Source organism: Alexandromys fortis, unplaced genomic scaffold (assembly GCF_014885135.2).
Source record: "Alexandromys fortis isolate MF-2015 unplaced genomic scaffold, M_Fortis_MF-2015_v1.1 scaffold_90, whole genome shotgun sequence".
NCBI classification, from domain to species: Eukaryota; Metazoa; Chordata; class Mammalia; order Rodentia; family Cricetidae; genus Alexandromys; species Alexandromys fortis.
The window spans coordinates 7,706,999-7,734,858 of record NW_026067985.1 but is presented as its reverse complement, the minus strand read 5'-3'; the positions used below and the strand labels follow the sequence as shown (position 1 = coordinate 7,734,858).

Genomic DNA, 27,860 nt, shown 5'->3' with positions numbered 1-27,860 from the left:
TTTTTTAAGCTAGGACTCACAGTATAATCCTGGCTGGCCTGAAACTTGCCCTGTAGATCAGGTTGGTCTCAAACTCAGAAATCCATCTATTTCTACCACCCAAGTGCTAGAATAAAAGGCATGAGCTGCCATGGGCAGCAACCCTTCAGATTCTTAAGAACTTACTGCTGTATTTAAGGGTTTCTGAGGACTATTACATCAAAAATAAAGGCTTGTCCTTTAGAGTAGATTTACTTTGTACATTTTTTAACGTTTGCTGGATAAGAAAGCAAAAAGGCAGGCTGGGTAGATGGCTCAGTAGTTAGGAGCACCCAGCTCTTCCAGAGAGCCTAAATTCCATTCCCAGAACCCATAGAGAGTGGCTTACAACACCTGTGTAACTCCTGGCCTCCACAAGCACCAACACACAACACATTCACAGAGGCACACACATAAAAGCAACAAAATAACTTAAAAATCAAAGCACGTCTACAATTGTGCTTAATCAAGGTTCAGTCAATTCAGCAGTCAGCCAGATTTGTTCCAGTTTAGTTGCAAATGCCTTGGAGGTGTGTGGGTTAGGTCAGGGAGGTATGCACACACACAAATATGGCGACAAGGATTATTCCAGTGGATTTTAGAAGAAACAGTAATCTCAACTATTATTCTTGGGTCCCTGCCCTAGCCACGCCCACTCCCATAACCTCTGACCCGCCCATCGCCATCTTGGGACCCCTCTCTCTCTTTCTGCTTCCTTGGCGTGCGCACGCATTTTCTCTGTCTCTCTCTTCTTTTATCGCTCCTCTCTCCTTTTATCTCTTTTCTCTGTCTTTCTTTCTCCCCCTTCCTTAATAAATACTTATGGCTATTTCCTGTGTTTACGTGTCTGTTACCTGCCGCCACCATGGGCCAAGGAAGCGTGCCCTCCTGTAGCCGCCCTCATGGCGGGCTCCCTCGCCAGCCCGCCCGGGACCGTTTGTAGCCTCTCTCTCATCGTTTTTTAAGAATAACACCAACATTATAAATAAACCTCAAACATGTCCTAAATTTATTTATTACTATCTCCAAGTTACATAGGGTGAGAAGGAAATAAAACGTACAAGAAAAAGTATCCCCCTGCCAGACTCAGACCTTTTAGGCAACAAAAAAGCAGGATGTTCTGTGCTGTAACTGGCTGCCCTATGTCCAAGTAAACAGCAGGGCTGGGGAGATGGATGGTGTCCACTCCCAGGGAGTACTGGAAACTGCCTAGGAGACTGCTTTCCACTCCCAGGTTAAATGGTTTCTCCACAGCCCTACAGCTCTGACAGAGGTACTAGGATGGACTCTAGAATGTCCCATTGACCCAAGCATAGCCTCTGAGCACATCAAGAGGAGCAGGGGGCCAGCCCAGTAAAGGCCCTGTCAGCCTGCACCCCAGCTCCAGGACCTGAATGCTGGAGAGAGAAGCTACTCCAGGAGGTTATCCTCTGACCTCCACACATGCACTATGAACACGTGACCCCACACACAAAAGAAATAAATAAAATGTAGTAATGAAAAGGGGGCAGGGGACTGCTGAGATGGCTCGGCAGGTAGAGTGTCTGCTGCCGAGGCTGATCCCCTGAGTTTGATCCACATGGAGGAAGGAAAAGATGGACACCCTTGGGTAGCCTTCTGACCCCACCACACATACTTCTACTAATAAAATAAAAACTTTAAGAGGAAGTCAGAAAAGCAGCACCATGCTGAACCCAGGAGAATTTACAGCAGGAAGACAAAACTGTTTACAGAAAACTGAAGAAGGCGGAGCAGAGAGAAAAGAGCCTCTGTAAAAAGGGTTCAAATCCAAGGCAAGGGACAGCTTACACCACTACTCTCTTTAAATGTAGGTGTGAGCAAGGGAGAGGTTCTGGCAACTAAGAATGCCGGGCATGGTGGAGCACACCTTTAATCCCAGCACTCAGGAAGCGGTGGTAGCAAAGCTCTTTGAGTTAGAGGCCAACCTGGATTACTGGTAAAATCTTGTTTGTTTAGCTATTAGTGGGTGCTGTAAGAAGGCACAATCATCTACTTACCCAGCAAAGGTACTTTGTTTTGCAGCAATTCACAGTAGCTTGTGGTGAGAATCCCGACAGGATTGCTAGGAATGAAGCGTCCTTCTTTTACTAACCGCTCACATGTTCGCATTAAAGTCCCTGAGAACTGAGATGGGTCCACGCCATAGTCTCTCCATCCTCCAACACCATCTGCAACTCCTGAGGAAGAAAAAAGTGCTCTTAAAACCATTGCCATTGACTGAGAACATAGCTCGGTGGCAGAGCTCCTACCTTGGATGCACAAGGCCCTAAATTCAGTCCCTAGTACTGCCAAAAACAGCCAGACACCACTGCTACCAACTTCCCAGCAACCCTTACTCCACCTCTCTCTCACACACAGCTGCAGCCTTACTCAGGAGCACCACTGCACAAACTAACACCTCTGTTCAACACCCTCTATCATTTGGTCTGCTTATCATTTGGTCTTTCATATATTCATGAACAGCTGGATGTGGGGGTGCACACCTTTAAACCCAGCAAAGGCAGGTGGATCTCTGTGAGTGTGAGGCCATCCTGATCTACATAGTGAGTTTCAGGGCAGCCAGGGCTACAAAACAGAGACCCTTTTTTAAAAAACAAAACCAACAGCAAGTAAGATATTCATGAATAATCTTAAACTACCAAAGAGCACATTGTCTATTGGCTAAGACATAAAGTTTACCAAAATTATTATATATATTATACAGAAGTAATGGAGTTATTAATATTACTGGTTTTGTAAGAAAGAGTGAAAATTAATTTTAAAAAGATTTATGTGAGTGTTTTGCCAGCATCACGTGCATGCTGCCTATAAGAGGGCAGAAGAGGTCATCAGGTCTTCTGTTGAGCTACTATGTGGGCGCTGGGAACCGAACCCAGGTCATATGCAAGAGACGCTAGTGCTCTCAACTACTGAGCCATCTCTCAAGTCTCTGGTTTCTACTTTTGGTTTTTTTGAGACAAGGTTTCTCTGTGTAACAGTCCTAGCTTCCTGGAACGGCTCTGTAGACCAGGCTGGCCTTGGTCACAGAGATCTGCTATCTCTGCCTCTGGATGCTGGGATTAAAGGTGTGCGCCACTACCACCCAGCTTGGCCTTTTCTTTGAGTAGCAATGTTAATGATAACATTGGGCCAGAGCTGGCAATCAGACAAGGAACAAAAGCAGAGCCAGAACAAATGTTCATGCACACATAACCAAACCCTAGAAGCAAGAAATACACACATAAATAATGCTACATCAAAAAATAAAGAAAATGGAAACCACATTCCAGCCTTTTCCTCTTCCTGCAGGAAAACAAAACAAAACAAAACAAAACAAAAAAAAAACCAAAACAAGCCCTGTACAGGGCTAGCTGGCCAGACCATGAGTACTCAGGGAACTCTGGAGACAAGCTGATCCACACTGAGTTGTCCTATGAGTGGGCTCTGAAACCTTAGTATGAACAAGGGAAAATGTTCTCATTACTTTATACTGACCAGATCCTCCAATAGTATTTTGGGAGCCAGGCCGGGTAGTACAGGCCTATAATTCCAGCTACTCAGGAAGACTGTAAGTGCAGGTCAGGCTGGGCAATGTAGTGATTCTGTTTCAAAATAGGAAGTCAAAAGTGGGCTGGGCTATAGCTCACTCACAAGACCCTGAACTCAACACCTAGTACTTTGTACAAATAACAATCTGGGTAGAATTCACTAAAGAGAATGCACTATTGAAACTGATTTCACTTTCTCTTAGGACAGTTAAAAATCACATATGTGGGTCACATTATATTTATTTCTACTGGATGATACTAATGTGGACTTCCACAGGTGCAGGGGGCTGCCAGTGAGCACAGTCTTCTCAGTGCTCCTATCAGCAACAGGAGACTAATGTTCCGTCAATAGAACCTGAACATTAATACTGTACCATCTCTCATCTCACCCCTTGCAAAACAACACACTTCTTGCTCTTTCCAAAGTTAAAATCAATTTCTGCCTACTGGCATTAAAGAAACAGAAAAATGTCAGACAAATACACATTATTAAGGCTTTAAATGGCTGTTCTGGAAGGAGTTGTAAAAAAATACTAACAACAGTTGTTCCAGAAAGAATGTCTGGGGGTGCTGAGGGTACAGTTCAATGGGAAGAGCACCTGCTTAGCATGTGTGAAACACTGGGTTCAATCCCAGAACCACAAAAATTAACATTATACCATTTGATATTATTTGAATTTTATCTTTAACAAAGCATGTGCCATGGCTTTATCTTATTATGTGTTCATATGTGTGTGCATATGTCTGTGAAGACCAGAGGTCAACAACTTTCCACCTTATCATCATCATACCAATGTATTAGTGTAGAAAGGTGTGCCTTAGTACCCATGTAGAGGTCAAGGAACAAACTCATTAGGCTGGTTTTCTCCATCCACCTTATGTGGCTGCTGGGACTCAAACACGGGTCACCAGGCTTGCACAGAAAGCACCTTTCTTGACCTGCTGAATCACCTTGCAGGCCCTCACCTTATTTTTTGAGATAGTATGTCTCACTGAATCTTGATCTCACTGACTCAGCTGAAGTGTCTGGCCTGAAAGGCCCAAAGAATCCTTCTAGCACCTGTTCCCAGCACTGGAGCACTGGATTATAGTGCACACTACATTAGAGTTTATGTGGGTGCTGCCAATCAAATGCAGGTCTTCATGCTTACACAGTGCATACTTTATCAACAGAGTCATCTCCCTAGTTCCCAAGATTTTACTTTTAAATTTAAGGGGGAGCGGCAAACAAGATGGCTGAGCTGATAATGGCTGGGCAGAATTTGAACCTAGGGACTGACAGGTAAGGAGAGAAAACTGTTGCAAGTTATCCTTTGACCTCCACATGTACATGCTGTGGCATACACATTTCCAAAAATACACACACAAATAAATAAATGAACTAATAAATAAACATTTTTAAAAAGTCAAGCATGATAGCAATAGCACATACCCATAAACCCAGCATTTGAGAAGTGAGAAACCAAGAATTCAAGGCCAACTTTGCTTGGACAGTGAGCTTGAGGTCTGTCTGGGCTAGACACACACACACGAAGAAATGGGTAGGCTTTTTATTTCTTTCATATTTAATTATTTATTTATATTGTAAGGCTCAAGTACTCTATCATCTAGCTACATCCCTGGCCCAAATCCAACACTTTCTGAGTATGAAACACAGTCCCCCACTTCCCAATAAAACATTTACATTTTTGTACATTTAACTTTCACAGGCATCCTTAAAAAACATACTTGGACAAAACTGATAGATACAGGAAACTCTCTGGTAGCAGTGGTTGTCAACAGAGACAAAACACATCCAAGAAAGTAAAAGGAGGCAGAAGGAAGACCACAGCAGCAACTCCAAACCAGCTGATAGTATGCTAGAAGCCTGGCATCTGTTTCAAAATAACTGGGGTTGGAGCTACAGGCAATGGAGGAGAGAGAAGTCAAGCCTGGTCATGAATTGTTGATGAAGTTGAATGAGAATTGCACTCACCTCTACCTTGATATACCGGAAGATTTCCACATCATCAAGATTAAGTAAAATAATAGCAACAGTAACAAAGCTAAAGAAAAGCCGCCCTTGTGCCTGCTACATGGAAGTCTGGTTCAGCATGAGCTGCCGCCCCAGTGAGAATCCATGAACTTAGCATCTGGAGCCACAAGACACTCCTCACAGGAGCCAATGGCACATTTTATTACCCTGATCTTCAAGCAGGCATGCATTGAGAAGGACAGAGAAAAGAAGAATGCTTACTGAAATACTTCTGAGGAATTCTTGCTTCACAAGGTTTAAATGTAACAATTTATGATAAAACACAGAATCCGAGATTACAGTCCCAGGCACACCATCTGATGATGAATCATGCATTCTCTACTGCCTGCTCAGGGAAAGAATTTTTCTTAACCAGTCTCTGGTCCAACAACCACAATTAGCTGAAAATACACACCAGAAGCTGAGTGACTGGACAGCCCTTCCACAGCAGACAGGCCTCTCCTGGAGCAGCACAATCTCCTAGGCACCTGTTCACCTTTCACAGACAAGTATCCCAGGCAAAATGCCACAGGCTCAATCTCTTGAGGGAAAAAAGAAACTCAAACAGCGCTTCCAATTTCCAATAAAACAAGGAGGGGGGAGCCTTAGTTTACACCTGCAATTCACTCAGATCTAGAAGGGGAAGAGGTGGGTGCAGGGCCAGAATGACCTGCACCACATGTGTATTTGAAACTTCAGACCACAAAGAGAAGGTGAACCATGCCTGAAATAAAGTAGCTATTTAGAAATGCATATATAAAAGGCAAAACCCCAAAACTGTGACCTGGAAAAATTCCTGAAGACCACTAGAGATTTCAGCACTGTATTTCAAAAAGCGGCAGCCGCGGTCAGTGTGTGACAGCCCAGTGAACCTGCACTAGAAATCATGACTGGGGTCCTAGCATGAATGGGGAATGTTTATAGGCCTTCTTTAAAAGTGGCATCCGGCTGCCTCTAGAGGATCCTCTAATTTTCAAAGGCAGAGAAGGACATGGGAAGGGACCTGTCTCACAGGGAGTTGATCCTCCATGTGACTACCGAGTGTGCAGACATCTGCTTGCTTTGAAATGTAACAGTCCGGACTATAAGGACACTGTACAGGGCTGGAGAGATGGCTCAGAGGTTAAGAGCACTGGCTGCTCTTCCAGAAGTCCTGAGTTCAATTCCCAGCAACCACATGGTGGCTCACAACCATCTATGAGACCTGGTGTCCTCTTCTGGTGGGCAGGCATACATGCAGACAGAACATTGCATACATAATAAATAAATAATTAAAATGTTGAAAATTAAAGATATTGCTTTAAAAAAACACTGTACAGCGGCCTTAGGGGTTTGCTACAAAGCACTAGAAATTTGCTACAGAAATATTTTAAGTCTAATGTGTTAATTAAATATATTAAATAAAATTAACTATTATATTGGTCTAAATTTTATTAATTTTGAAGGGGGGGAAGGACATGGGCTTGCCAAAGTATATGTATGTCAGTCAAATAATAAGATGTGGAAGTCTGTGTTTTCCTTCCCCAACATGTGTCCCAGGGATCATGCCATTATTCATGGTGGTCGGTACCTTTGCCCTCTGAGCCATCTTGATGGCTCTCTATCTCCACTCCCCCCCCCCCAAAGCCTGATCATTTACTTGTGACTCAAAGACTTATTCAGGAAGGATAGCCTCCATCTCTTGGTAATCTGTTCTTGGTATTTTCTTTGGCTTCCTTCGTTTTCTTGATCAAAAATTTAGCATCTTCTGCAGCCTCCTTATTTTTCTATGTGTGTTGTTTCTTCAGAGCAATGTCAGCATCTGTGTTACAGGACACATGGAGGAACAACACAGTAGAGCTTGGCTGCACTGGTCCTGGGCCTCTCACTTTCCTTGTTTAAGGGCTTCTGACAAGATATCCGTGGACATCGTCTCCTTTAGAGAGGGAAAAGCTTTCGGATTCTGCTGCTTTTTGGGGACCACAACCACCAAGGCACAGTAGTATGTGTCAGTTCAGGAATATTCTACCCCCCCCCTTTTTTTTACAGTAACCAAGATGAGAACACTTAGAATGGCATCCATAATGCATCCTGAACAGACTTGCGCTTCTGCCCTCCAGTTCTCCTCAGTAGTTAACAGGAATGCCTCTAATTCAACAGAAAGAGCACTCTGCCCTGGGTCAAGACTTCATGGGAAAACCCATGTATCAACAGGTTTTTGGGGTTTTGTTTGTTTAAGACAGGGTCTCTCTATGTAGTCCCAGATGTCCTAGAACTTGCTATGTAGGCCAGTGCACAGCTAGAATAATGTGGAGATGCCAGTGTAAGATTCTCATTTCACCTGGGATGTGTGCTGAACCCCAGGTCAGCAGGCATCTGTGTGGATGTGTCTACATAAAGTTAGGCACTGAGGTGGATGAGATCTGACACCACAGTGGTGGGTCAGAGTAAACAGGAAGGGGTTGCGAGGTGTGTACTCAAAGTACTTCTATTTTAGGAATCCTGAGAATCCTGGCCAAACAGCTCACCTGTGGGCTGTATCTTACTTTAGGTAACAAATGACAATCATGACCTACTGAATTCAAGGGACTATTATGTATCCAGTCTGTACTTAATATCTATCAGCAAAGAAAGGCTGAGAAGATAGGCTGAGTTATAGCGAAAATGGTCTTTAATGCTACCTGAAGAGTTGCCATGGAATTTAGAAGCTGCCTTTAATTCACTGTAATCATCTTATGTCTCCAGTAGTAATGTTCACTGAGCACACAGCTAGCTCAAGTGTTTCCTTTGACCCCAAATCCAATTACAACTATTATTAGATGAAGATAATGTCTACGTATCAGAACAGCTGAGCAAAAGTCTGAGAAGAGACTACAGAGCACAGAAAGTCCTCTAGTTACACCACTATGTCCTGAGTTGAAATGACCAACCAACTACAAACTACTTATGGCTTTAAACTTGTGTTTGGCTTGAGACAGGGTCTCTCTGTACCTGAGGTTGGCCTTGAAAGTAAAGCAACCCTCCTCTTTCTGGTCAGACCTCTTGAGTGCCAGAAACTACAGGCAAGAGCCACTTATAAGACCTAGACCTTGGGGTTGGAGAGAAGGTCCAGCTGTTAAGAGCACTGGCTGCTCTTCCAGAGGACCCAGGTTCAATCCCCAGCAACCACATGGTGGCTCACAACCACACAACCATCTCTAATGAGATCTGGTGCCTCCTTCTTGCTTGACAGACAGAACACTGAATAATAAATAAATAAATCTTAGAGGGGGGGAGGGAGGGAGGGAGGGGAAAGACCCAGATCTTAGAAGTTTTCAAAAGCATAGTGTTGGAGATGGAAAGATGGCTCTGTGGTTAAAAACACTGACTGCTCTTGCAGAGGACCTGGGTTCAACTTCTGGCACCCACATGGCAGCTCACAACGATGTGATTCCAGTTCCAGGGAATCCAATACCCTCATAAGAACATACATTCAGGCAAAAACACCAATGCACATAAAATAAAGTCTTCCATACACTGTTTTCCTAAAGTGGAGAAATAAAAACTAAGCAAGCAGCAAAGCCAATTCTGCCGACCGACCTCTCATTATCTAAAGGTGTCCACTGTGAGCACTCCTTTCTTGGAGCCCCTCCCACTCCCAGGAGTTCTTTCTCCCCTTTCCTTATCAAATCGTTCTTTGTTCTGCTCTAATTAATTGCTTTTATAAGTAGAATTCTAAGCAATAATTTTCATTTCTTAAAATTACCATGCTTCTATCTTTGCCACAGTTACAACCATATAAAAATAGAGCTGGAGGGCTGGGATGGAGCACAGCTGCACAATGTAAGTTCCACATGCCTGTGCCCTCAGCACCACAGAGAGGCAAAGATTTTCTTTATTGTAAAATAATCACTCAGTTTTTCATCTTTAATTTCATATAACAGTTTTATTCTGAGCAAAAGTCCAAGGAAGATAGGTTTGATAAATAAACTCAAATTGTGGAACTTTAAAATCCTATCTCTCCAGCTGCACATGGCTACCTAACTGTGAAGCTGCAGAAGGCAGACAGACCCTGGGTAGGCTCCTAAGCTAAGCTGCCATTAGTGAAGTTTCTCCAACAGTGACCCACACTCCCAGCCATGGCAGGTGCATGTTGTGTTTTTTTTAAGATGTCCATGTTTGTATGAGTGTGTGTGTGTGTGTGTGTGTGTGTATGCGCACACACATGCACCAGTGCCACATGAGTGTAGGTACCTGAGGAGTCCAGAAGAGGGTATCAGAATCCCTTGGAGTTATAGTTGGTGGTGAGCCACTCAATACTGGGGCAGGTAACCAAGCTTGGGCCCTCTGAAAGAGTGAAACACTTGCCAGGCAGTGGTGGCACACACCTTTAATCCCAGCACTCGGAAGGCAGAGGCAGGCGGGTCTCTGTAAACTTAAGACCAGCCTGGTCTACACAGAGAAACCCTGTCTTGGAAAAACAAAAAACAAACAAAAAGAGCGCTACGCTCTCTTAAGCATGGAGCTTCTGACATTCCCTCTCACATGCAACTCTAGACTGACCTGCGGTTATTTATAAGGTCATTCTGGACCACAACACCTAGAGAATACTAAATCCCAGTTCTGATATAAACACCAGTGAAGGAGACATGGCCATTCTTCTTCATCACAACACATTTAATACAGGAGATGACAAAACTGGAAAAATTATGTAGCATCACCCTTCAGAGGGTGGCTCACTGACATGGGCTCCTCAAACTCCATAGAAGCAAGTTGCTTCTCCTGGATTGGTTTTCTCATGTGACTTGGACATGAGTGCTACTAATGAAGGGGAACTCCTGCGTGATGAACTAAGCCCCTAGCTGAGGAGCTTTCCGCAGGAGCTGCTCACAAGCAGGGTGCATCTACTGAGACAGCACTTAGCATGGCTTCTTCAAGTGCTACAGCACTTGTATAGAGACCAAGGCTCTCATCCGAGCCACTGCTCTCCTGCAACGCTGACAGGACACCACAACACAAAGACTACGGTCAGAAGGAAATGAGATAGACAGAAGCACATAGTTGGTTCTGTGTCAACAGGAACAGGTCATATTTACAGCAACATTTCTGTAGCTTCAACTATTAGGGCATTGGGGAATACTCCCCTGTGACTCAGGACTGGGAAATGTGTCTGCAAAAGGTTATCCCAAAGGGAATGAAAAAGAGCAAGATTACTTTAAAAAAAAATATATATATATATGCACACACACACACACATATAGTCAACCATCAAGCTGCTCACAATGTGATTGCTTTGACGAACAGTCCTCAGTTCTCTAGAGGAGAAATTACAGGGATTACAATGTTCTGCCTGCCTCAACAAGCCAGGAATTCCCTCTGCACTGAGATTCCCCAAAGCAACCACTCTGCGTTAATCACAACGAAACCTGTGTCTTTTGCCTCCAGAGACTGGGCCTCCATCAAGCTCTTTAGATCTCTAAGCAGAACAGGTAAGATCAAGCTGAAAGGTAGAAAGAAAGGGTCGATCCTGTGAGAAAATAGGCTGCCCAGGGAAATGGGCAACAAGCAAAAAGATTCAGGCAAGAACCAATGGTCTACTTTAGGTTTCAGAATTTGGGAAAACAAAAAAACAAACAAAATAGCCACCTATTTCTTGTTAGCTCAGTAAACATGAGACTACTTTGTAATCTCTCTCTCTCTCTCTCTCTCTCTCTCTCTCTCTCTCTCTCTCTCACACACACACACACACACACACACACACCTACCTTTCTTCATTATTTTGGTCAGCTACTTTGTTTTTAAAAGCAGTAAAAAGTGCTGAAAAGAGGGTTAGGAAGCAAGAGTGTGAAGACAAACTAGAAATAACTTCTGCGCACATATGTGTGTGTGTGTGCATGTGTATGTGTGTGTGCGTGTGCATGTGTACATGCAAGAGGCTAACGTAGTACACCACGTCTCAAGAAATAAGATGGAGAATAATAGTTCCTCTTATTTCTTGAGACATGGTCTCAACTTTAGCTCATTACAACCTATAACTCAAGCTCCAAGGGGATCTCACTTCTCTGGTCTCAGAGGGGGCACCCTTACTATATCATGCACATCCTCATTCTCTCTCTGTCTCTGTCTCTCTTTCTCTCTCACACACATACAGACAAATAATAAAAATAAAACAAAAAAAGAAGAAAAATGAAAATAAAGAAACAAAGAAAGAAAGAAAGAAAGAAAGAAAGAAAGAAAGAAAGAAAGAAAGAAAGAAAGGAAGAAAGAAAGAAGAATAGAAAAAGAAAAGAGCAGCTGGGTGTGGTGGCACATGCCTTTAATCCCGGTTCTTGGGAGGCAGAGATAGTTGGGATCTCTGTGAGGCCAGACCTGAAGGCCAGGTCTACATAGAAAGTTTCAGGATAACCAGGGATACATTTAAAAAAAAAAAAAAAAAAAAAAAAAGGCAAAGATTTACTGGGAAATGATCTACTCTGGCTCAAGTGCCAACTACAGCTTGGGGAACGGGTAACCTCCAGAGTTGGTAAAAAATCATTGACCAGATTTCCTCCACAAACTTCAGAGCTGAAGGCTGTCTCTCCGAAGCCACTTCATTCTTTTCTGGCCTGCACCACAATCTTCTCTAATGCGAAGTGCTGTGAGCAACAATCTCGGAACTAGAGGAAGCATATGTTCAGAGTGGAGGGCCTCTGGAAGAGCTGTCCATTGGTTACTTTTCTGGGTGGCATGTATCTACCTGCACTAGCCCCTTAGGCAGAGAGAAGGGTTTTCCTTCTCTTTTTAATTGGTAAGATTAGATCTAGACCACTGGCCCTTAATAAGTGAACCCTTACCTCCTCCCAACCCTGTACATCAAAGTCTGGCAGGCTGGCCCTAATGCTCAATCAATCCTCCCGCCTCACCTGTCCAACTCAACAACAGAAAACAGAACACCTCACAAAACCATGTATGTTTAACCTGATTCCAGTATCTCCTGTAAAATGAAGAGCGGGGCTTGACCAGAACAGCATCCCCTGGGTGAGGCTGAACACCCAGGCAGGCAGCCCTTGTAGAGCTGCCCTCAAAGCATCCTTCTCCAATGGCTGGCCATGTGCAGGGCGGCCCAACTCCAACATGCATCCATTTCATTGTTGCAGTAAGTGAGCACCTCAGAGCAGCCAGGAAGTGAGTCAGTTCTTCTTCTTCTTCTTCTTCTTCTTCTTCTTCTTCTTCTTCTTCTTCTTCTTCTTCTTCTTCTTCTTCTTCTTCTTCTTCTCCTTCTCCTTCTCCTTCTCCTTCTCCTTCTCCTTCTCCTTCTCCTCCTTCTCCTTCTTCGTATGGTTTTCTTTTTAAGATCTTCATTTTATTTATCTGTATATGTGTCTCTATGTATACTACATGTATGCAGGTACCTTCAGATGCCAAAACAGGGGGTAGGATCTTCTAGAGCTGGAGTTACAAGCAGCTGTGAGCTAATGTGGGTGCTAAAAACAGAACGCAGAACTCAGATCCTCTACAAAAGCAGTGAAGTGCTCTTAAACACTGAATTGTCTGGGCTGGATAGTTTGATGTCAACTTGACACAAGCTAAAACCATCTGAGAAGAGCGGTTGTCAATTAAGAAAATGTCTCCACAGAAAGAAGCCTGACATGGGATGGGTGAAGATACACTTTTCATTTCTTTCTTTCTTTCTTTCTTTCTTTCTTTCTTTCTTTCTTTCTTTTTTTTTTTTTTTTTTTGTGGTGGTTTTTCAAGACAGAGTTTCTTTGTGTGTACCAGACTAGCCTCAAACTTACAGAGATCTGCCTGTCTCTGCTTCCAGCATGCTAGGATTAGAGGCGAAGTTAACCTGGGCTACATGATCCTGCCTCAAAAAGCAAAACTAAAACAAAATCCTGAACAGATTATGATCTAACGGAAGGTATGGGAAAGCGTCTAAAATGAACCTGAAGGATGGAACCCTGAGTTAGAAAGATGCTGAGGAGTTCCCTGCCATTTTCACCCAGTGATAAACTAAAGCACAAGTCAGAGAAGCTCAGGGAGAGAGTCCCATGTGCAGAAACTTGGCCTCTAGGTAAATGCCTACTGCACCCATGCCAAGAACCTCTCACTATTAGTCAGCCCAATAATGCAGCACAGGAGCCAGGCACTCAGGAGATTCCCCTGGAGGGAAGGCAGATCTGCTGCCACCAAAGCCAACACAAGGCTCTTATTTGTCTCAATCAAGAGCTTTGTCCTAGTAGCTTAGGCAGAGCTGACACCTGCACAGTACTGAGATTTAGCAAAAACCAACTCCATAAAAGAAGTTACCATCGGTCTCCTGTAAGTGACAGTGGGGCCAAGGTAGGCTCTGAGAGAGCTCTGAGAAACTCCAGCTAAAATTTAGTCCAGAACCAGCCTCACCCACTTCATTCATAGGAGAAGTCTCCTACCCTGGCTGTCCAAAGTCAGCAGGGAACTCCACTGTCTTGCTTGTCAGAACGCAGGCTCACAGTGTGTACTGCTCACAACTAGCTCTGTGAGAAAAGCCAGCTTCTGGATATTAGGGTGCACACATGTAATCTCAGCACTTGGGGAGGAAGAAGGCAGAAAAATCTTGCATTCAAGGTTGTTCTTGGTTTCATAAAGAGTTCAAGGTCAGCCTGAGATATGTCAGGTCTTGTCTCAAACAAACACATCAACACAAGTGGGGATGACTGTAGCGCAGAGGCAGAGCACTGTGAAGCACGGCAAGGCTTGGGGCCCTAGAACAGCCAAAAGGGAAGATGATTTTAAAAAGAAACAACTGGAACTGGAAGTGACGCTCAGTGGTTAAGAGCACTTGGCTACTCTTCCAGAGGACCAGGTCTGATCCCCAGCATCCACATGGTGGCTCACAACCATCTATTACTCCAGACCCAGAAGATCCAATACCTTTTTCTGGCCTATGTGGGCACCAGGTACAGACATACACACAGGCGAAATACCCTTGCACATAAAGTAGTAATAAAGATTTAAAAAAAAAAAAAAAAGGAGCCAGCGATGAGCAGCACAGAGGCCAGCACAGTCTACAGCAACCAGGGGAGTGTTTGGACTTTGTTGAGCTTTTCTGATTTTTGTAAGCCACCAGCTCTCCAGACACTGGTCTGTGGTCACAACCAAAAGACAATGTTCACTTACAGATAATGTATAAAAATGAGTGAGCAGATCATTTGGTTCTCCAGTCAACTCCCCATGCTTGTCATTCAATAGCTCATTAAAAATTCAACAGTGACATTTACAAGTACTAAGGAAGAAGCATTTATTTGTCTGCAAAGAGTACAATGAACAAAACGGTGCACCTACACTTCGAAGAAATGGACTGGCTTTTCTCCAGAAGCAACTTCATTTAACAAGTGTCTCTGGCACATGTTGTCTACTGTGTAGGGCTTGTTTTAAATGGGAATTTTAGACGATGAGCAATATACAAAGGGCTAACCATTTTCTTCAGTCACTTTCATAACTTCAATGAATGCTAACATCATCTCACAGACCCTCCCCCTCTGTGTCTGGCCAACACCTGGCCCAGCAGTTCCTAAGCCTTAATGCAGGCTGAGATGTCCCTCACAGCCCTGACCCCCTTTCTATGCCTGCACAGCATAGGTGACTCTCACAGGTGTTGCTGTTCCAGGACTCAGCATTCCACAAGCCCAGAGATCCCGCCTCCAAAGGTCACTAAGCAATCCCACTTTTCATTCCCAAACTTGGCCATTCCCCTTGCACATCCCAGCCTGTCACAAGCAGCCTTTAGCATGCACTTCCAGAGTAGAAACCTTGAGAATCTGCTGGGTGCCAACCCAGCTCCCTTCTATTCCTTCCTCCTCGGTGTCCTGTGTCACTAACTTCTGCTGATTCTGTCTGCACCGCCAGGAGCCCACCCAGCTCCTTCCAACTGTCCTGGATACAGCCCTTTGGAGCTCAGCTTTTTCAGCAGCTCCTACCTATTCTATTCCAAAGCATCCATCTGTTGTTCCCACACTGCCATACCCATGTAGCCCTGTAAACAAAATCCTTCCATGCACAGGCCATCCTTACTTGCTTGTATATATAAAAGCATTATTTTTTTTTCTTTGCATTGGTGTTTTGCCTACATGTGCATCTGTGTAAGGGTGTTGAATCCCCTGGAACTGGAATCAGAGAGAGTTGTGAGCTGCCACGTGGGTGCTGGGAATTGGACCTGGATCCTCTGGAAGACCAGCCAGCGCTCTAAACTGCTGAGACATCTTCCCAGCCCAGTAAAAGCATTCTTTTCAACATAATGCTGCTTGCCTCTGGAGTGAGGAGCTTCACAACCAGGAGAAAAGGGGAGGAGCTGATTCCAGGCTTCCAAAGCATACTGGCACAGTATGAAACTGTTTAGAAACTCCTCAGACGGCAAGAGGCGAACAAACCTAGTCATCCTGTTTCACATACAGCTTCATATTTATTTACTGCAGGAACTACTTTGGAGGCAAAGGCTTTGTTTTTAGCTCCCAACAAGTATCCCTTGCGCTTGTCACATAGTCATATTTTCAGAGAAGTGTCAACAACTCAGAAGAGTAAAAAATGACTTGACTTAGCTAAAATGCTGAACAGCTTTTCTCCACTAAGAGAACATGGGTCAATCAGTTTTGAATTTGAAATCACACATCACCAAAAAAGACACAGTACCCTGTGAGAGGTGCATCCCTGGTGAGACCTCATTTCAAAGGGAACCTCTGAGACCTATTACCCAGTAGTGGCCAAAGCTCAAGTCCAGGTTTTAGGGAACAGCTCAAGCCTGACCCGGAGCTGCTGTCCAAACACTGAAGTGAAAACACAAGCGCTTTTCTGTTTGCCTCATTCAGAGCAGCCAACCTTCAGCAGCTACCTCAAATGATGATGTGCAGAAATGATTCTGGGAAGTCAGAAAACGAAAACATGCTAGGTGATGGTAGCCTCGAAAAGTCAAAACAAGCAGTCAACAAAACAGTCTGTACATTCCTCGACCCACTACAACCTATTCTGTAGGAAGCCACTTTTGTGGACTCTGGCAAAGCTGCAGTCTTTTGGCAGTCCTTGGGATTCACACCAAGAACAGATAGAAATTGTGGAGAGCCTGGTATATACATATATATTAAGTGTAACACCTTCCAGACTGACATGAAGCTTACTGGAGAAAGTATCCTCAGCACCTGGATGAGCATCAAACATGCAATCTTTCTGGAAGGTTCCCAGGTGCTATGTGCACAGACCCTTGCACTACTGGCCTGCTGCAGAGTTCCTCAAGGAGTAAGCTCTTAGGAGCTATTCCAATGCAAAGAGAGGCTCACCTCACTGTCACTTTACAACAGGACAATAGGTACAACCTAAATAACTGAAAGTTGAAGGCCAATTCAGTAAGTTCTAGCGCATAAGGCAGGAAATGTGATGAACTTTGCTCGTCAGTATAGAAACATCCACATTAAATCACAGCTAACAACACTGCTCAAAAGGGTATACACACTTATATGTACAAAGGCCAGAGGACATCACGCTGATTACAGTCAAGGTATATGCTAAAGGTGTTTTACGCAGGAGTCTTCTGAGCAGGTGTTATTTTACAAGCACAAAACAGAAACACTCATTTCAAAGCACTTATCAGTGCAACTGAGCCCTAGGTTCAGTCTTTAACACTAACTGTACTGAACCTCCTTGATTTGTCAGCTTTACAGACGAACCATAGAAGGAGACGGGTTAGTGCAGCTGTCTGGAGCTGTGCACATTTCAAAAGAGCAAGGGAAGTGATCTGCCATCTCCAGTGCTGCTTTGAGGAGAGGCGGCAGACTCCGAAGTCAGATGTGAAAAAGACACAAGTGACAAAGTGAGGTCTTCCTTCACTCCTCACACAAAAGGACCTGTTTCCTCCTCCAGTGCACCACCAAATCCTGCTTGGGATCTTATGGAAGCACTCAGCACCTCTTTTAGTAAATCAAAAGGCCAGCTCAAGTCCAAGTGACTAGTGTCTTGCCTGTCATCAGTGCTGTGACCTCTTCAGCCTTTGCGAAGGCTCTGGACTTATGATTGACTTTATAACTTTAGCAACAGTGAGGACATGAAGCTCACACTCATAAATGCTCCTAACAGCAGCAGTGCCCTACATGCCACACATCACTTCTCAAAATGATGGGACATTAACACAGATTTTAAAAGATAAACTCACCCAACTTCTTCAGAAATAAAATACCGTGAACTTCCCTTCCCAAAACATTTCCTGAGTATTCTAATCTTATGGCCTAGGCACAGCCTGAGAAAAGACCTTTAGAAAAGACATTGGAGAAACTACATGAAAGGAACTTGGCATTTAGCCTGAAGTTGACAAGTGTTTGATCTGCCAGAGGACATGGTTGTAGGTCACATTCTGACCTGGTGTATGTAGTGTTCCCGAAGCCACACACCAGCACCAAGTCCATTTGGACACTGCTACAGACATTCAGATTACATGCTGCCTAGTTTCATGATACCACGCTGAAGTTCAGGGACAGCCTCCTCCCACCCCAAATCCCTCCCCAGCAGGAACCCATCTGCACCCTACTTTTCCTTGGGATTTAACAACCCTCTGAAACATCCATCTAAAAAGTATAAGCATTTATACTTCTAAAATCCAGTGGTTTACTCTGCAGAAAGACCCATCCAGAGCCCTCTAGAGATTACTAATGCCTTGAGGGAAAAGTGAAAGTCAGGACAATGTCAAATTGAGCCCCAAATTTCCAGATTACAAACTGGTGAACAGGAAAAATAGCTGAAGGCAATGGTGAAAGTGAAGGCACCTCATAAACCCCTTACACAAAGTATAACTCATCTACACAGCAGGGCGGGGAGGCGCAGGGCACAGCAAACAGTCTCTACATCAAACCTGTCATCTTCCAACGGTATCTGCAAAGTCAGCCCTCACCAGCCCTTCCTCTAAGACCACATTCTCACACTTCTTAATAGTTCACGCTCTTTTCTTTTTCTTTGAGACAGGGTCTCACTACATAGGCCTGGCTGGCCTCAAATTCAGATCCTCCAGCCTCTGCCTCTCGTGCTGAGATTCAAGGTGTGTATTACTAAGCCCAGCTGACGTTTTTCTCTTGAAAATATATAGATTATAACATCAGGTATACTTAAAGTATTGATTAATCTCAAACCTTGTATATTTAATTATTGCAATTTAAAGATAATTTTCTTTATATAAAATAATTATATATTCAAACTATACCAATTTATCATCTATCCAAGGCATATACCTGAAAAGATTAAAAACACATGAGCATAGCCAAGTGCATGCCTACAATCCCAGCACTTAAGAGGCTGAGGCAGAAGAACTACTGAGAATTCAAGACCTGCCCGGACTATACAGTAAATGGTCACACACGCTCCAAAATAATGTAACACCTACTCACACAAAACTTTATATACAAAAATGTCAAACATAATTTACTATAGCCAGTATGTAAAAATACCCACAGATACCAACAAATGGGGTTGTTGATCCCTGAAATACAATTTTATGCAGCCATCATAAAAGATGAAGTACTAACACATTCTCTAACTTGAACTTTGAAAATAAGCTAAGTGAGCCAGGCAGTGGTGACCCATGCCTTTAATCCCAGCACTTAGGAGACTGAAGCAGGTGGAAGTCTGTAAATTCAAGGCCAGCCTGGTCTGTGTAGTGAGTTCCAGTTCAAAAACAAACAAACAAAAGGAGGAAAAAAAAGAAGAAAAGCTAAGTGAAGGGAAACAGCACAAGCTACATCCTCTAGGAATCCATTTACATACAACACCCAGAACAGGCAAATCCAGAGAATCTACAAGCTACTACCAGGGCTAAGAAACACTCACAAGAACAACTGCAAATGGCATGCTTTTGGGGGGAGGAGCAGGGAACGGGTTCTAGACTCAAGACGGTAGGTGAGGCTGTACAACCTTCTGGATTTAAAAACTGAGTATACATGTTTAAAGGGTGAATATCATACTGTGACTTTGCAACTCAATGTATTATGGGGCTAGAGTGTCGAGGTCAAAGGATAGCTTGAGGAATCAGTTGTCTCCTTTTGCCATGTAGGTCCTGAGGCCCAAACTCAGGTCATTAGGCTTGATGACAAGCACCTTTACCAACTGAGCCATCTTCCCAGTCCCGCTTAAAACAATAAAAACTCAAGGTCATCATCAACAGGCTTATTTGACTTTTAGAAAATCAAGGCTAGCTGGGCGGTGGTGGCGCACGCCTTTAGTCCCAGCACTCAGGAGCAGGCGGATCTCTGTGAGTTGAGACCAGCCTGGTCTACAAGAGCTAGTTCCAGGACAGGCTCCAAAACCACAGAGAAACCCTGTCTCGAAAAACCAAAAAAAAAAAAAAGAAAGTCGTGGCTATAAACTGACACAGACTTCCTGGCAGGACTTGAGATTCCAGAGAAGCCTCCCTGAGGCGCTGGAATCAGTGCACTCTCCCAGTGACCACTTATACAAAGTGCAGCTCAGACTCAGACACATCAAACCCAATCCAGCTCTACATGTAGCTCACCTTATCTTCATACCTTAAAATTCAAAAGCCAGGCATGGTAGTGCACACCTTTAATCCCAGCACTAGGGAAGCAGAGGCAGGTGGATCTCTTCTGAGTCTACACAGTGAGTTCTAGGTCAGCCATGGCTATATAATAGTGAGACCCTGTCTCAAAAACAGAAGCAGGGGTAAAGAGATGGCTGAGCAGTCAAGAGCACAGGCTGCCCCTGCAGAAGACCCAGGTTTGACTACTGGCACTCATGTGGCAGCTCATGAATTCCAGTCCAGGGAACCTAATCCCCTCCAAGGGCACTAGACATGCATGTGGTACATACATGCATGCAAAACACACAAACACACAACATAAATCTTCTTTAAAATTAAAACATACACAAACAAAAATAAAAAACAAAAACAAAAAACCTACAAACACCACCACCCCAAAGAATGTTTTTAAGATTGGCAAGACTCACAGAAACACTTCAGAATCCTGGCCCAGTAAAAACTTGAAACCAAAGGCTGGAATACAAAACTGTTTTATTTTCATGTTTATGTTCCAAGTTAAATTGAGCTTAAACAAACATCCCTCGGCTTTTTAGGAGCACTTTCACAGCTCAATCTTGAGAGGTCAGAACTTATATGGTACAGACCATGCCGACCATTTTCAAATCAATGGTTTCTGCAAGATGTGTTTAGCATGCAGGGAAGTTTTTGTTGCTTTCCAGTTATGAGTCAGAGAGAATAAAGCAATTACAAACACATTCACATTCTCTCTCTCTCCATCTTTTCTCCTCTCCAGCCCTCCCAAGCATGGCAGAGAGGCCCGTCTTTACCGATAACTAGTGGTTCTTTGAAGTCACCTAACCATCTGAAGGCCTCTATTTGCTCATCACCAAAACATGAAAGAAATGAACTCCAAGGTTTTGAAGTCCTAAGTTCTCAACAGCCTTTCAATGATGCTGCTGTGGCTTGGGGAACTCAGAGATGGCATCAGGTAGTTTTCATGATTCTGTGTACCTAGGAAGACACAGCATGCACAGTAACAAAGCTACAGGGAGGAAGGAACAAGAAAAGTCCCTACAGCTTGTGCCCGTGTGGGCTACTCCTGCTAGCCCAATAGAGAGAATGAGCCTTTGCCAATTTTCCACGAGATGGGAGTGGTGCCTGGTCTCACCCACCACAGCCAATTTTTCCTAAAAGAAGTCCAATGGGGACAATAACAGTGTGAGCATCAAGTACTCTTCATCATGACTAACAGGGCAGATCAGTTTCCATTTTTACTATTTTTTTTGATAGTTTCTCTGTATAGCTCTGGCTGACCTCAAACTCAGTGATCTGCTTGCCTCTGCCTCCCCAGTGCTAGGATTAAAAGTATGTGCCACTACCCCTGGCAAATTTCAATTTCTAAAAAAAAAAAATCAAAATCAAAATAATATTTTCTTTCTCATACAAAAGAAACTAACTTTCATTCCTAACAGTTAAAGAGAAGCCCACAGTGAGTGATCAAACTGCAAAAAAGAGTCTCGGAGACAAGGTCTCACTATGTTGACTAGGCTAGCCTCAAACTCACAGAGATTTGCCTTCTTTTAATACAATTCAGCTCATAACTCCCATTAGTCTGGCTTGTGATGGGATAGTGTCAATAGAGCAGAGGCCACCAGCTGATGAACTGTTATGGCTGCCAAAGATCAAGTGAGACCAGCTTAGGAAGTTGTTTCAGGTGACTCTCAGGATGACTTTCTGGAAGAGCTCCTCCACAACAGGACAGTTCTAGAAAACATGACTCTCAATGTTCCCATACACTCCACCATTTGGAGGGTGTGTGTGTGTGTGTGTGTGTGTGTGTGTGTGTGTGTGTGTGCGCGCACGAGCATGTGCATGATTTGTTAACTCTGACTGATCTCTTCTTCACATAGCAGCTGTGTGTGTGGCTGCCCTATGGCACCAGTTGCAAGACAAGAAGACCCCAAAGCCTGTGCCTTCAGAGCCACATGCAGGTCTACCTGCAGGACTGAAGACCAGAGTCTGTGCCAGCCTGCCTCTATGCCCTCTTCTCTGGAGAGGCTCCTTCCACAGAAGGGACCAAGGTAATTCAGGAACTTAGAGCTCTTTGCTACATACAAACAAGTCTGCTGAAGGTATCTGTGGCAATGACATACGAATCCATGCTATTAGAGGGACAACAGGAAATGTGACTGGCTTGCCAGAGCCTGGCCTCAAGGTCTCATGGCCCACTCCTTTCATCTTCTACAGGTAAGAAATGGCAAACTCTTAGTCCACCAAAGATCACAAATCAACTACTAAGTTGCAAAGCTTAACCTCAAACCAGGTATGGCTCCTGCCAGAGTGCCAGAGCATGAAATGTTTGTGCTTTTTTAGAAAGGGTCTGACTACTATCTTCTGTATCCTTGTAAATATGCCACAATACCAAAATAGTAGCACGTTAAAATTCAGCATAAAGGATTTAATACATTCAGATACAGTAGCCCCTTTTCTCCTTGAGGGATACATTCAAGGCCCATAGTGGGTATCTGAACCCTTTAAGTTCTTTTTAAAATACATATCTATAATAAGGTATAATTTATAAATTAGGTACAGTAAGATAGTAACAACATTTGCTAAAATTAAAACATACTGTAATAAAAATTATACAAATTAGTACCCTACATCTTCACTTGATCTGATAACCAAGATGGTTTCTCAGTGACTTAACTGGTGGTTAATTTAGAGCAAATACAACCAACAACGAGACAACCTGATCAGGTATGGCATGCTCACTTGTAGTCCTAGTACCACAGGACTACTCAGGAGGCCAAGGCAAGAGGGTTGCTTGAGGCCAGGAATACATGGCCACCCTGGGCAATACAGTAAGATCCTGTCTCAAAACAAACAGCAACCCCTGGGTAGATATGCAAGATTCCAGCTCAATACTCAGGACTGCATGCAATTTAAAAATTAGGAAAGGTTTACTGCTGGGATCTTACAATATTCTCAGACCTCAGGTACTAGAAATAGAAACTACTATACTCCCAAATTATCAATCAAATCATAGGTTTTTCAAGCACAGAAAAAAAAAAAACTATCTTCTCAGTTTTATCAAGTGAAACTTCCCAGCTCACTATCTCCCAATCTGTTGGCTGACTACAACTCCTGACACCGTTTTATTGGTGATGCTGGGTCTTGAAGCAGAACCTCAGGCATGGTCCAAGGAAGCAGTCTACACTGAACCGCCCACAGCTGACTGTAATTTTAATATGTGGCAGCACAGATCCTCGGGTCACTGAAAGTGCTACCTAGGTGACTCGCAATGACAGCTAATGGCTGCCTCTTAAGAAGGATCCTGAGTCTAGACAGACTTCACAGTGAGTTTGTATAATTCCAAAACCTAATCTTGAGGAAGGCTCTCTGAGATCTGATTAAAAAATAATGGGAGTTATGGCACACACACACCTGTATCCTCAGCACTTCGGAGGTGGGGGCAGGAGGCTCAGTAGTTCAAGGTCAGCCTCCAGTACACAGCAAGTGGGTAACAAAAAACGCTGTTGTTGTTTTTTTTTTTTTTAAAGCAGCAAGCAATTAGTGTCCCCAAAACAATTATTTGCTCCAATGTCAAATTTTGTCTTAGCATATGAAACTTTAAGTAACTAAAAACTCAGTGTCACCGGAGAAGTGAAACCAAAGTGACATTTGAACCTAGAGCCAATGACAGCATGTCCTTCAATTTCAAAGGAAGAGCTTTATGAACTGAAAGGGCTTTAATGGCATACACGAAATCTCCAAGGGCATATACACTAGATAAAGTTTCTGCTTGCTTGTGGGTTGTTTAGCCGTTTGGACAGCTCTCTCCTGTCTCCTCCACCCAAGGTGTAACTGGTTTAGGTCTTAGGAAGCACCTGTGGCCTAAAAAGCTGTGACGAGTCTTGGCTGCAGCCTACAAGCAGGTCCGGCCATTCTATTTTGGGTCAAGGAGACCTTCTGCCACCCCAAGTGACCCCAAGTAGACAAATTCGGTTTGGGAGAGAGCACTGCTAGAATTTCTAACCAGGCTAGCTGTCGACCCCCAACCCCAAGGCCCTTCCCGAAAAAGATGAAAATCGGGAGATGGTCGAGGCAGAGGGGGTTGGGGGGAAACGAAGCGGGCCTGAGGGCTCCCGCCGTCTGTCTTCGGTCTGCTCCGGATCCCGCAGCTGGGGCCCGGCTGTGGCATCAGGAGCTCGCCAAGAAGCAGGGATTCCCGGGGCGCGCAGAGGGAGGAGGGAACGAAGCAAAGCGAGGTTAGCAGCCGGCAGGTGTCGCCGAGCAAGGAGGACGAGGTCGCGTGGGGGCTGTGACTAATAAGAGTGTGGCTCTGCACCGGGACAGACTGGACACATTTCCCAAGGCGGTGACCTTGGGCACGTGGCTCCACCGCTCTGCCCCTCGGTTTCCCCACCACTAAAGTGGGGGGGATCGTGAGGCAGAAAACGATTCTTGGGGTGCTTGGCGGGGCGTTGCGCTCCGCGGAGGAGGCAGGGAAGCCTCGCACTCCGGAGTCCTCAGGAGGCGGACCCGGGGCCGAGGGACTCACCCAACACATCGGCCGTGCGGTGGCGGGCCACGAAGCACGCGTCGTCCCCGTAGCACGCGCCCTTCTTAAGCAGGCCCTTACGGAAGTCCTTGCCGAAGCCGCAGCTCGCCGTCACCAGCCCGTAGTCGCCGCTGCCACCGCCGCCGCCGCCGCCCGCCCTGGGGTCGGTCTGCGACAGGCCGCCGAGGACGGCGCGGGCCACCAGCCGCCCGTACGACAGGACCGAGAACATCGCCGCCGCCGCCCCCCCGAGGAGGCGCGGGGCCCGGGGCACCGGAGGACGCCGAGGCCCGGAGCCGGCTCTCTCCTCAGCCGCAGCAGCGCCGCCGGGGCGTTCCTCGGGGCGGCGCGCACTGGCCACCACCGCCCCTGCCCGCCGCACGGGGCCTCGCACACGCTCCGCCGCACGCACTGGAGCCAGAGCGAGGTCAGAGCCGGCGGCTTCTCCGCCTCAGCCAAACTGGGGTCCCGGCTGCATCCGCCGCAACCGCCGCCATCTTCCGCTCCACTAGCGTGTTCCGGGCCGCGCCGGCAGCGCCGCCCCCTCTTCGGCCCCGCCCCGTCCCCGCCCCCTAATCGCGGCTCAAGTCCAAGCTCCGCCCCTGCTGGTTCGCAGCCCAATGTAGTCATTGGAATTGAGCTTGCGCAAAGGGTGTGGGCGCAGAGTCTCCTGGGAGTTGTAGTTCAGCCAGTTATAGTAGCCTTAGTCTTGGCTACCTGGGATCCAGGCTTTTGATTTCCCAGAGGATCTTAAACTAATAAGAATGAAGAGTAGACTGTTTTTTTTTTGGGGGGGGGGGGAGAGATAAGAGCAGAGTCCTTTTTTTCTCTTTTCCCTACCTCTTTTGCCCCTCTTTTCTGATTTTTAAGAGTCTCATGGAGCCCAGGCTGACCTCAAACTCACTCTGTCGCCAAGGTTGGCCTTGAACTCCTGATCTCCTTGCCTACAACTTTCCAAGCACTGCGATTACAAATTGTGCACCGCCAATCCCCGGTTTAACAATTTCTTTCACACCCACACACCGTTCATTCCTTTACATAACTGTGTAAGAAACCAAGATTGAGGTTCTATATGTTGCAACAGGCAGTAAGAAACAGCAGTATACAAACCTAACATTTCCACAATTAAGATACCTTCAAAGCCCATGTCTAAAACGTCTGTGCCGGGGTCCTAAGCTTGACAGTCTCCCTACCTCTGAGTGAGACACTGTGGAGGGCTGAGAACTGACAGTAATGAGGCTCCTTTCTCTCTCCTGCCACAGCTGCTGCCTCTTAAGTGGCCCTTCTCTTGGCAGAAAGAAAGGACCAGGCATGACAGCACACATCTTTAATCCCTGCCAGTTGGGAGGCAAAGGTAAGAAGATCTCGCAGTTTGAGGTCAGCCTGATTTACATAGAGAGTTACAGGGAAGTCAAGGTTACATAGACCCTGTCTCAAACACACACACACAAAACCAGACAGAGGAGGAAGGAAAGAGGGGCCACGTATTTTTATTTTCTTCTAAAGCTCTCAGCCTAGCTCTAACAAAAATATTAAGCAGCCTTCCTCAAATTCTGACTACCGTAAGTTCTTTCCCTCAGAAATTATTTCGGTTGAAAAACAGCTAGCTAGGATTCTTTTTCTTCTTTCTTCTTCTTTTTTTTTTGGGGGGGGGGTGTTTTCAAGACATGGTTTCTCTGTAGCTTTGGAGCTTGTTCTGGAACTAGTTCTTGTAGACCAGGCTGGCCTCAAACTCACAGAGATCCACCTGCCTCTGCCTCCCGAGTGCTGGGGTTAAAGGAGTGCCACCCTGCCCAGCCTCTTTCTTATTATTTTTAAGGAAATTTTTAAAGATTTATTTTTTTATTTTATGTGTCATGTGTGTGCAGTTGCCCATGGGAGCCAGAAGAGAGTGTTAGGTCCCTTAGAACTGGAGTTACAGACAGTTGTCAGCTGCCTTGTGGGTGGTGGGAATCAAACCCAGGTCTCTAGAAGAGCAGCCCATGCTGTTAACTACTGAATCATTTTTCCAGCCCATAATTACCTTATTTTTATGACAGGGTCTCCTGTAACTTTGGCTAACCTTGAACTTTCTATCTAGTCAAGGTTGACCTTGAACTCACACCTGATTCTCCTGTCTCCTGCTGGGCTTTATAGACCGTGCCCTGTTTAGCTCATATATATAATACTGTTATGTGTTTTTGGACAGGTTTTCCACCCTAGCAGGTAGGTGTGGTATATAATCTAGGTCCCAAATACCTTTTCTACCAATTTGGTGTTTTGTTGCTGACTGGCCTCCTGTTACGCACCTCTGTCCTTAGTCTCCCACCAATTAGGATGTAATTCCATAGCTGAGGGTCCTGTGTTTTCTGTTGTGTTCCCAGACCATTTGGGCAAACAATCAATAGTTCTTTCAATGAATAAGTATTTCACCACAGTTCAAGTTCCTCAAAGGGTAGAGATAAATTGACATCCTATTGTCAGGGTTTAATGTAATGCCTGACATACAAGAGAGGAGTTTGTAAATGTCTGGTCTGTTGGGTAAAAGAAAGAACAATGGACTTGGAATCACACATAATAAAAGGATGGAAGGAAATGGTTGGATAGATGGAATTCACAAATAGAACTGGCCTTTAGTAACTCAGGACTGAATAATTTTAGTTTAATTTATTGTGTACAAGCCTCTGTGTGTGTGCATGTGTGTGCGTGTGCGCCTGCATCTCCACATCATGCATGCTTGCATACGCATGATGTGGAGAGTTGGGGCAAGCCATGATGCAAGTGTAATGTCAGAGCACAGCTATCAGGAGCTGACTCTCTCCTGCTGCCTCTATGTGGGTTAAGGACCAAACTCAGGTTTCCAGAACTGCACAGTAAGTGTCTGTACTTGCTGAGCCAACTCTCAAGCTCCGTAATCTAATGGTAGCATAAAAATATCTCATCCAGGAATATTTGCCTTTTCCCAAATTCACTTCAAACAGGATGACAGCTACTTTGGAGGTTCCTATGTAAAGTTCCATTTAAAAAATTATACTTTCTTGCTGAGCAATGGTGGTACATGCCTTTAATCCCAGCACTCGGAAGGCAGAGGTAGGTGAATCTTTCTAAGTTCAAGTCCAGCCTGGTCTACAGAGCAAGTTCCAGGACAGCCAGGGCTACACAGAGAAACCCTGTCTTATAAACTAATATTATATATATATATATATGTACACACACACACATATATATATATATAGCTTTTTAATAACACCTACAGTCCTGCCAATTACCCACTCAACACACATTACTATGTCACCC

The 27,860-nt window shown here is 44.8% G+C and overlaps 1 protein-coding gene across 1 annotated transcript in view; it reads right to left on the bottom strand.

Annotated features, from left to right (window-relative positions):
* Window positions 1-25,109, bottom strand: part of Pptc7 (protein phosphatase targeting COQ7) — a 38,172-nt gene extending 13,063 nt beyond the window's left edge. The window contains exons 1-2 of the mRNA XM_050158981.1: window positions 24,585-25,109; window positions 2,037-2,216 (exon numbers count right to left, since the gene is read on the bottom strand). Of these exons, the coding sequence (XP_050014938.1) occupies window positions 2,037-2,216; window positions 24,585-24,816 (412 nt within the window). The 5' untranslated portion in view covers window positions 24,817-25,109. The remainder of the gene's footprint in view (window positions 1-2,036; window positions 2,217-24,584) is intronic.
* Window positions 25,110-27,860: the final 2,751 nt, after the last annotated feature.